At 36.1% G+C, this 11048-nt stretch overlaps 1 protein-coding gene across 1 annotated transcript in view; it reads left to right on the top strand.

The window, feature by feature from the left end:
• Positions 1-10708, top strand: part of LOC103770517 (band 4.1-like protein 2) — a gene marked incomplete at its 5' end in the record, with an annotated part of 12051 nt that extends 1343 nt beyond the window's left edge. The window contains 6 exons of the mRNA XM_008937780.1: positions 1176-1298; positions 1782-1880; positions 4156-4236; positions 6944-7082; positions 9411-10517; positions 10559-10708. Coding sequence (XP_008936028.1) covers positions 1176-1298; positions 1782-1880; positions 4156-4236; positions 6944-7051 — 411 coding nt within the window. The remainder of the gene's footprint in view (positions 1-1175; positions 1299-1781; positions 1881-4155; positions 4237-6943; positions 7083-9410; positions 10518-10558) is intronic.
• Positions 10709-11048: the final 340 nt, after the last annotated feature.

Raw genomic sequence — 11048 nt, 5'->3', positions numbered from 1 at the left:
GAATGCATCTCCTTGTAAAGTTGGCATCATCTTCTGCTGAGTTTTTCAACAATTGAGTGGTTTTTTTCCTAGTTGGCTACCTGCTTGTTCTTGTAATGGTGGCAATGTTTTTTTCTTTGCACTTAAATCCAAACAATTTACTTTCTTTTAATGTCTTTTGCATACACAGGTGTTCTGACTAAAGATGTGAAAGAATTAGTTTATAATACCTTTAGAAGTTGCATGTACCCACACTTCCTAACACCATCCGTTTTGGAGGAGGGGGAGAAGGGTTACTGTGTGTGCAACTGTGTGTGAGGGAAAGAAAGGATTATCTTTTTTTCCTGGTATTTCCACCCATGTGTATCCAAAATCAATGGGAGATAGCAACTGATGCACCTAGAAGAATATCAAAAGGCTTTACTAGAGTTTTTGTTTTGTTTTCTTTTCGTTTTTAAGTTCGTAAATATATTGAAAGTCTGCTTCAGTAAGAGAACTCACAAATTCACTGGCTTACAGACCCCTTGTTAATTGCTTTCTTTGTGATATTGCAGAGAACACCACTAGCTAATCCTAAATGGTTAAAATGGCTTTTTAGGGTTGTGGTCAAAAGAAGCCATTGATTGCCAGAATTACTACATTGAATGTAGACTGCTGAAAATCCAATTGTCAAAGTTGTTTTCTGTTCCAGAAGTAGTACATACTAAAAAGTTAATTTTTTACATAATTTCTTTGGAATTTCTAGTCATTATTTGCAGTTTGACAGAGCAATGACAGGTATTTTCTGAGATTAATTACAACATGAAGCTTATCCCTCTGCACTGTCTATTGGCTTCTTTATGCAAACTAAGTTGTTTTTTTTTTCCTGGTAATGCTCTTTTACACGTATTAAATACCTGTGTTGCAGCTCGGTTTTTAGCAGTTGCCTTCTGTGATACATACTGTTGGCTGAAACACAGAACTTCGGCAAGGTTATTAGAAGATTAAATTTTCCTACCATGTTATGTGGATGCTAGAAGGCTGGTGTATTAGCCTTCATTTCACTTTGCTTATTTATTGCATGCTTTTTGATCTGGAATGCAGTCAAATACTCATCTTACTGTTATGATTTTCATGAGTTTTGATTGTGTTTGCTTGGTCCACTTTACAAACATTCTTCTGTCTTTTGAATTGATTGATTATTTCTCGCACCCCAGCCTCCAGTAGTGAAAACAGAGATGGTCACCATTTCAGATGCCACACAGAGAACTGAAATCTCCACTAAAGAAGTTCCAATTGTTCAAACGGAAACTAAAACTATCACATATGAATCTCCAAAGGTATGGGTGTCTGGGTCATTGTACTGTTTGCAAGCTGGTTTTAATTCCAGTTACATGTACATCAAAATAGATAATGTCTAAAAACTGCTTTTCAAAAATGTGTACTCTTTGCTAGCAGATAAGATTATACTTTGGCTGTGAGTTAGATAAGTAAAATGTTTGTAAACAAAGCAGTATTAGTTCTGAAGTTTGAAGTGTTTGGGTTTTTTAGTATAAGGACTTAATGGCTGTCTACAAATGTATAACTCATTTTTAATTTTGGAAACTTGATTGAAGTGAAACTTTGATCATAAGTTTTCCACAGGAATGAACAATAACAGTCTTTCCTCCATGACTCCATAAACTTGGATAGCTTGTATTTAGATTTCAGTTCTAACTGAACTGAAGAATGTGTTTAGTAAGGAAACCAGCCTTTACTTCTGTGAAAACAAAGCATTTAAACGCCAAAATACAAAAATATCTTTTTTAAAACTTTCCTTACAGCTTGATGGCAGTGCTGGTGACAGTGCTGGTGTGCTGCTGAGTGCACAGACAATTACATCAGAGCCAATTTCTACTACCACAACTACACACATCACCAAGGTAAAATATATGTCTCTCTGAGCTAAAAAAACCCAACAACCTAACCCCTCAAAATAGTCAGACATGAAGTTTCTCATGTATCTGCTAATTTATTGAAGAAAACTGACTTGAAATGGATTCATTCCAAGCGTGAATGAGAATTAATCTTTCTATGTGCAGATTTTTAACAGAGAAGCCCTAATGAATAGGCAGGAATGTCTGGGAACAGGATAAGGAAAAGGAGAAAAATATGTTTAGGGGTTTTAGTACTTCATATAGGTCTTATTTCTCTGTTTGACAAATCAGTATGTACCTATGGTTTTTACAGTTTTGGTGCTGTCATCATTCGGCGATACCTTAGAATCATGGAATATATTGGGTTGGAAGGGACCTCTAGAGGTCATCTAGTCCAACCCCCCTGCAATAAGCAGAGACCTTACAGAGTCTTTGTTAATATAACTGAATTGTCTGGGGTCCTCAGGAGCCATACGAATGGCATGAGTTGTAAGGATGAACTGAAACAATGTTCTCTTAGCCTTGTGCTGATGATCCTTGTGCTGCTAGGTTTAGAGCATATTTAAAACAAATTATACCACTAGATTACTCTGCAAGCGTATTTTGGTGCTGAATTAGGTGCCCTCCATTCCATGCTTGAAAAGGAAAGGAAAACTCAGTGTTAACAGGACATCACATCTGTTTCAGTCTCAGGGAACGTTTCATGCCGGAATGCGTGAGCACTACCAAAGCGTGATTATTATTGTTATAATTAATGTCAGTATTTATCAAACTTTAGGCATGCCCAAACAATGCAGTTTTGAACTCTTTGAAGATTCTAAGAGTCTTTGAACTCTTAAAATAGTTTTCCAAGAAAATTACAGAAAACATTGTTGAGGGCAAAGGGAAGACGGAAGCGTAAGGTCTGAGTTTGGGTTTTATTTCCTCCCAAGAAGTTTCACATCATTGCAAAATGGAACAGTAATTTGCTGCTTACTGACTATATGTTCTATATATATGTTCTAAGCATTGAAATATCCTTAGCATTGAAAGCTCTGGTCACAGAAAGAGAGTGGAAGGATGTTGTTGGAAAGTTGTCAGATAAATCACTTGAAATAAAGTAAACTCAGAACTTAAAATGTGTCTGTTTTGTTATACAGGGTAGTCAACAGGTCGCTTTCAGTCTCCTGCTCTGTTTTGGAGTCAAGCCACCAGCATGTTGGGAAAAAGTATATAATCAATAAATAGTGCTCCCACAGCTAGAGGACGAAAAAAAGTGTACGTTTACTTGTCAGGTGCAGGTGTCAAGAAATGCTGCTTTTTGGAAGGAACTGATAAAGAAAATGGTTTCAGTTTTGTCATCTACTAAAAAAATTATGTGAATTAACATAATGGTGCAGGTCCTTATAATTTACAGACTGCTTATTGTTGAGTCAAAAGAGGAGTTAGAATTTTCTAAACTAATTTTCTATTTTACATCCCAAACTGTTCATTATTGAAAAAGGGACCTAGTAGAACAGATTTAATATTGTAGTGGTGTTCCTAAGAGAATCATCTTGGATCTTTTTCTAATATGATCAGTGTTTCTTAAATAGCAGTTTATTCTTTTCTCTTATACAAGCTGGTATTTTTTTAAAAAGTCATATAATGTTATTTCTGTGATAATTTTTTCTATGAGCTAAAATGTTTAAATAATTAGATTAAGAAACAAAGCACAAAATTATTTGCATTAGCAACATGAAATATCTTGAAAATACCTAAGATCCGTGAACAGCAGAACTAAAAACCACATCGTCTTTGTATTTAGTGGCATAGGATTCTTAGAGACTGAGAAGAGGCCCGTGATAGATGGGTTGAGAGCAAAAGACCCCTGGAATTTCCTTGCTGCCAGATTTATAAGGTGGAAGAAGCTGTAATGCCAGTTTGCATGTCTATATCAGTCCAGACTTGGACTCCAGTAACAGAAGAAATTCTCTGTTGCTTCATTTTTATCAACTTTAGCAATTGCTAACTGTGTCTGAAAAAGGAAGGGAAGATTTAGCACCAAGAGTATTTCACTGCAACAGACTTTGTGTTTTGTAGCAAAAACAGTGCTTTGTAGCAATATGGAATAATCATCAAGGCCAGGCTGGATGGGGCTTTGAACAACCTGGTCTAGTGGAATGTGTCCCTGCACGTGGCAGAGGGGTTGGAAGTAGATGATCTTTAAGGTCCCTTCCAACCCAAACCATTCTGTAATTTTGTGGTTACAAGCATGTTTTCTCTTTTTTTTTTTTTTTTTTTTCCCGTTTTCTTTTTTAAGATGGTAAAAGGTGGGATATCAGAAACAAGAATTGAGAAGCGCATTGTAATTACTGGAGATGCAGATATTGACCATGATGAGGTGAGTGTGTAAGCTGTTAACACTTAAAATGTGCTTTTTGTCATCCAGTGACATCTAGATGACATTTTAGAAACCTGAAAAAAAAGAGCGGTAGAAAGGTTGAGTACAAGGACATAGGAATTCCCCGAGGCTGTTAATTTTAGCAACACTGTTAAGTGATCATGTTTCATGAAGAAGAAGTCTTACAGTATAACTGAAAGAGAAACAGTATTTGTAACATTGCATGATATATCATGTGAAAGGATTTTGTACTGTTTTTAAAGGGATTGTTTTTTTTTTTTAAAAAACACCCAGTTTGTTTAGTGCTGCATTTGGCATTTGAGAGGGAAAGCATTACTGAAATAATCTGATTTTGATACATTAATCTGGATAGATGGGAGTCTACTGTGTTGTCAGCAGCATCTGAATACAGCACTCATTTTGACTCAAAGCTTTGCAATACATGAAAATGTAAACATCTCGAATTTAAAGAAGAGTTTTTCGCTTGTATTTACAGAATTTAGTGTAACAAAAGAAATTGTTGATCTTCTGGAATCAGTACCCTTCCCCTCTGTCAGTACCAAAGCAGTATTTTGCCATGTTTCAGAAACTTAAGGTTAAAATCACTCCTGTCTGCCCAATAAAGAGGGTTGCATTTAAGCAGCACACAGGAAAAGATTTGAGGATTTGCAATCATCTATTCTCTTTAGTGATGATTACAAAACTTTTGCTGCTTTTCATCTGAGAAACTCCAGTAACAAACTCAAACAGTCACTAGGTAACACAGATGGGAAAGCCTGCCTTCTACACAGAGTTGCAGTGAATCCAGTTCTAACTCTATGAAAGCTCTTACACAAATCAACATAACAGGATCTAATTTAATTTCTTAATTGTAGTATACTGGAAGCACTTGGGGAATTTAATTCCACATTTTGCTGTGCATCCAGAAAGTGGCTCTTGACAAGCTGAGTCTCTTCTTGAAATTCATAATTAAATGACAGGGCTGTTCAGCATCAGGCATGGATGGCTCTCGTTTGCCTTGACACATGCTCAGTGCACTTCAGATGTCTGGAAAAGTCACACAATACCTTTAGTATGCCAGACAATTCTCTGAGCCCTTCTTTGTTTTGAGACAAGTGGGTAATGAAGTGAAAAATTAAATGATAAAGAAAGTAATTATAAAATACACTTTTAATCACTGAAGTTTAAAGCAGGAGTGAATAGCTTTTAAGAGATTTAAGAAATCTCTACCACTTTTTCTTCAGTGGACAAGGAGCTCTTTAAATGCACAGACTACATACTGGATGTTTATTCTTTTCTTTTTAGCTCCCTACATCAGTAAAACAGTTTTCAATAGGAAAATAGTATTTTCATTTGCAGTTTCAGAATACAAATGCTTGCATCACTTCTTCATTTAACAATTAGAGACTCTTTCATTGTTTATGGTTTATCATAAACACCAGTTCTTAAATCTCAGCAGCCACTTTTGTACCCTCATTTGTACTACAGAGATTACACTTGGCATATTGTAAAAGACAAACTAGTAAAAATTTGCTAGGTTTAATATGTCAGCAAACATCAGTATTGTACCAATGCACACTGGGTGTTCTTCTGTACGTCTCCTTAATAGGTTTCACATTCATTGTAATATAATAGTTCAGATGTTAATGTTGGTGTTTCCAGTCTCTCTTCAAAGTTTGTTAGTTATTTCTTCTCTAGCTTACTACCTATGGCTCAGGAAATTGTCACTTTTCTAAATTAATATAAACTTTACAAACGTTTTTATTGCATTATAGTTTTCTTGTTTTCTACTAGTATATTTGGATGGTTTTAGTTGTGGTTGATACTAAGGTGAACAGTGAGCCTTCTGTTGCCTCAAAATGCGTTCCAGTTTCTTCTTGTTCTTTCTTGTGTTGCGTTCCAACAATATTAACAGTTTACTGAAATGAGATTTTGATCAGGGGAGGGAACAGAAAGTCTCAGGTGTTTTTACCTGTTCTGCCTCAGAGGGTGCTCTTGTGTAGAATAGAATAGAATATTATCACAGTTGGAAGGGGCCTGCAATGGTCATCTTGTCCAACTGCATTATACTGGTACATCTCTTAAGAAGATAGAGTTTCTTAAAATGTGAAGGAGGGGTTATAAGAAACTAACACGTTTACATTTCCCTGAGTTAAGCTAGAGAAAGTTTTCTTAAAAGTAGAAAAAGGAGATTCTTGTGCTGAGAAAGAAAATTCTGTTGTGATCTTCTTCGAGTTTCAGTACCATACATAGTACACATTCCAAAATATCTTTTCTTTTTGTTTGGGAAACTGAAGAGAACTCTTACTTTTCTGTACTGTGTAAATTGTTCTTAAGTCTTTATTTGCTAGCTATGTTGCAGAAGTTAAAAAAAATCTGGGATGTAACAATACTTTTTGTCTCCTAGAATGAGCTAGAAAAGTTACAGAATAACTTTATGATTATTTGTTAATTCCTGGAAATTTTGGTAAATATTTAGAATAGTGGGTTTATTGGTTTTTTTGGTTGGATTTTGTGTTAGGGGGGTTAGTTGGTTTTGGGGTTTGATGGTTTGAAGTTTTTTTTAACCCTGAGCCTTCTTAAATTCAGAAATTTAGAGTTCTGAACAGCTATAAGCAAAATTTCTGATGCTCCTCTCTTGTTCTCTTGGCCCCATGTGAACGTCCTTGTGCTGTTGTTGAGTTACATGCTTCAAATACATTTGCAGGCCCTGGCACAGGCAATCAAAGAAGCCAAAGAACAGCACCCTGACATGTCTGTGACGAGAGTGGTGGTGCACAAAGAAACTGAACTTGCTGAGGAAGATGAAGAGTAAAATCAAAAACGCCCTCAAGCAATTACTTCAGGTAAGTTTATGTATGTCATTAAGATGGGAAAATGTAGAATCAGTTTTCTGTTGCATTCTGCAATAAAAGGCTTGAAAATTATGCGACATCTCCTGTATATGCTGTCACAAAATGGTGAGTTGGAAGAGGCACTAATAGTAGACTGTCAGTATAAGAAATTTTATCCTAAGTCAAATCTGACATTAATTTTAATTACAAATTGTCTGTAAATGTCTCACAGTTTTGTCACAGTACTCTTCGGGCATTTCCTGCAATGTTTGATCAAGTTGTTGTAGTTCATATTGAAGGGAGTTTGGGGTATTTCTGCAAAACATGAAAAATGTGTCACTTTTTTTTGTTGTTTACCTGTACAATTACAAATGGTGCTAGGACTACAATGTCTGTTTTGATTATGTGAGTTTATAAGTTACCTTTTGGTCAGTTTTCCTCTGAACTTGCAGGTAAGCTGTAGGTTTTACATCACAGTGGAGCTAAGTTTGAGCTGCCCCCTGAATATTTCTTCAGTATGAGACAGATTATTGGATGTTTCAAAAAGGAATGAATAATTTTGTGCATAACTGCACAAAAAAATCAGGAAGACAACATGGATCAAGTTTGGAAGTGCTAGATTAACACTAACCTGGATATTAATTATACAATGTTATAAACTGTGGAAATAACAAAGGGACTGCTTACGAGGGGAGGTTGGGGAAAAGTTACCAAAACCTAGGAGCTCTACATAAATCTGTGTGGTTTTTCACTGTACCTTTACTTCAGTGTTCAGTGGGATTTGTTCTGTAGTTTTGTTGCCTAGTGACAGTGAAAATGGGTATAGCTTGTGTGCTCCAGCTTTTGAAAGCACGGGAGAGGACATGGAGCTGTACTGAAGTGTGGTGTAGGTTTGTATGGGCAAGTGTCCACATCACATAAGTGCTCCAAAAGGGCTGGGAAAAATCCACATCACTTTTGAGAAGGCTGTTAGTTTGTAGCAAGGAGAATGCCTCTGTGCTTTAGGTAATTTCACCAGTCCCTTGGTACACAACATTAAACATGCACTCAGTCCAGCCCTCTGGTAATTTCAACATTGACATGGCAGGGTCTAAAGTAGAACAATACACTGAGACAGCAGAACAGATTGTTTTGATTTGCAAGGTTTTACTATTATAGTATGTGCTACCATCACATTTTCCATTTGTTACTGATCAGTGTGAATTTAAAGGTCTTGGGTGCAGGGGCTGCCTCTTCTGTTAGATGAGTACAGAATGTGCCACTTTCTTCATGCTACCTTAATCTAGAAAAGTATCTTTCAAATTGGTGTTCAACATAGTCTATCCCATATAAGTAAGTACAACATCTTTCTTGAAGGGGCAGTGTCATGGGAGGAAGAGACAATCTTGGCAGGCTTGCATCACATCTCTACATTAATGGCCAGCTGCAAATTTGATTCTGCTCCTTCATCAAATATCTAACTACTTTGTAAAAAATTTATTCAGAAAAAAAAACATTCAAAGAGTTGCTTCTGTTTGCTGAAGGTGTTTTTTTGCTTTTTTTGAGAAACACATAACGGTGTTTGCAATGCATTGAAATGTCAGATGTTCTAGTCTGAGTTTGCCAATTGCTCTCCAGCTCTTGGTCTTGCTTGTGAGAGTGAAAGAGGACTAATATGAAGACATCACCATGCTGCTCTTGGTTTTGAGACCTGGTAACTTGTTTGATGGATGGTGCCTTTCAGTTAAACATTAAGGAAAAAAAATTAATTCTCTAAATATAGGCCACCTGAACTGCCTTGAATATTTGTCTGCAGCTTGGACCATCAAGAGCCTTGTGCCCTCCTGTAGCAGCACCTGAAGGGCAGGTGGGACTGCAGAAACAGCTCTAGATGATTGTCTTTAGACAATGGAGTCATGTCATGACTTTTGATTAGTTGTTTCTAAGGTGATGGAAGCTCTGCCGCAATGACTACAGCAATATTGTTTATGTAGACTTGGTTTCTTCAATAAAAGTCAGATATACTACACTCTGATTTTGAGGGATAATTAATTGAATATCTGAATTTTTTATTTATGCACTAGATTGTGGATTAAGCCTTTCAGCAAACTGCAAAAGGTGGCTGTTAAAATACCATGAGACTTTTGGGGAGGGAAAAAAATATCACTAAAGCAAGAAAAACATTGATAGGAACTGAATCACAGTGTTCATGACTGAAGGGGGCTTTAGTTAATGCAACTTGTAAATAACCTTTCCTAAAAATAACCTCTGTGGAAAAAATTACTTTTTGACTCTGATGTGACATTCATATAGTATCCATTATGAATGCTTATGCAATCTTCCCCCTCCTTTTTCTTCCAGAAGTAAAAATGACACTGACCGTGAAGAACTATAATCATTCCACTACTCTACTGAATTCACCAAGCCTAGCAATGATGACCAGATATTCAAGACTTAAATGCCAATACCAAACTCCATTTTAACATCTGTGGTCTATATTCCCTTACAATCTTTCTTGTTTATTTTTTTATAACCACTTCTTAACAGTCTTAGATTTTTTTTTTAAATGAAGTTTGAAAGAGTATGATCTTCTTTTGCACAACTACTTGTATTTTTGAAACTCGTTCATAATTATATGAAAGTGAACAAAAAAAGCTGGAAAGCATTGTTCACTGGAACACACACGGTAATTGTGCAGGAAGGGGGATCTTCACTAATTTAGATATAGTTTTTTTCCAAATATTTCAAGTGAAATCTCTTACTGGAGTAATTTACAGATTTTTTTTTTTTTTTTCAGATTATTCAGGTAAATATATGGTATCACATAACAAAGATTTTTATAAAAATACAACATTTCCTAAAATTTGAAAAAATATATTTCTTTGGATAAATTTTATACTGATATCTCTGTAACTCTTTCTGTTCTAAGGTTCTCCTCTCTGTGGAGCAGGGATGGTGTGGCAGTCTCTAGAGGAGAAGGAGTTGCAGACCCATTTCTGACTGAGCACTGTGTTCTTTTTGCACTTTGGTGCCAATGCTCAACTTCTTGCAGACGTTTTCCTGTCTGCAGCATTCCAGATAAGGAAAGAAGGAAGAACAAAATATCTTTCTCTTCTTCCAACAAGAGATGATCTAGGCAGCTTAAAACCTTAGTGCTTTTTTTTCTTACTGTGTCCAAACTTCAACACTTTCATTGTTTGAATACATGTGTAGATTACTTGCTTTCTATTAAACTTCACTGTCTCCATGTTAGAACTGACATTTCTGTTACTGAGCAGGAGTATGTTTCAGAGGCTTTGGGTAATGGTTCATGCAGGTTTCTAGAATGCTGAATAAAAGTGTGCGATGGACTCCATTCATAAAGTAGTAAGATAAGTACCATCATTTGAGACTGCCATCGAGAAAACCTGTTAATTATTTTGGATTTTATTTTTATTTTGTTCTTGCAGGGGGGTTGTTTGTTTTGGGGTTTGGGTTTTGTTTTGGTTTTTTTTTTTGTTGTTGTGGAGTTTGTTTTTGGGTTGTTTGTTTTTTTTTTTTTTGCTGCTGACTGTGTATAGTTAAAATGCCAAATTAGATTTATAGCAGCTTGAAGTTGTATTAAGTGATATTTTGCTTTCTGTAATTCTGTTATAAAATAAAGTTGTTTATTCTCTGTATGACTTTTGGCACTCAGACATCAACTTGGAAGAAATCTAAAGTGTGCAAGTCACTTAAGAGAACTGCAATTCTAGAGGCCACAGAACCTTGAAAAGCGGGGATTAGTACAAGTAGTCTCCAGGGCTACCAGAAAGGTGGCCAGACAATTGTCTGGCTCTTTATACTGATACTAAAGTGTCAGTAGTTTTTAGATGTCTTCCAGTAAGCATCCTGGTTTCTTTGGTTCAGATGCCAAAATAGATAGGATTTGGACAGCACAGCATGAGTTAACGTGCTCATCAGTCTGCAAGTGGTTCTACTGAGTTTGTTGAGTTAGGTTGTACTACCACCTTCAAGTAA

The sequence above is a fragment of the Merops nubicus genome, unplaced genomic scaffold (assembly GCF_000691845.1).
Source record: "Merops nubicus isolate BGI_N331 unplaced genomic scaffold, ASM69184v1 scaffold5363, whole genome shotgun sequence".
Taxonomy (NCBI): domain Eukaryota; kingdom Metazoa; phylum Chordata; class Aves; order Coraciiformes; family Meropidae; genus Merops; species Merops nubicus.
This window is presented reverse-complemented; position numbering and strand designations above follow the sequence as displayed.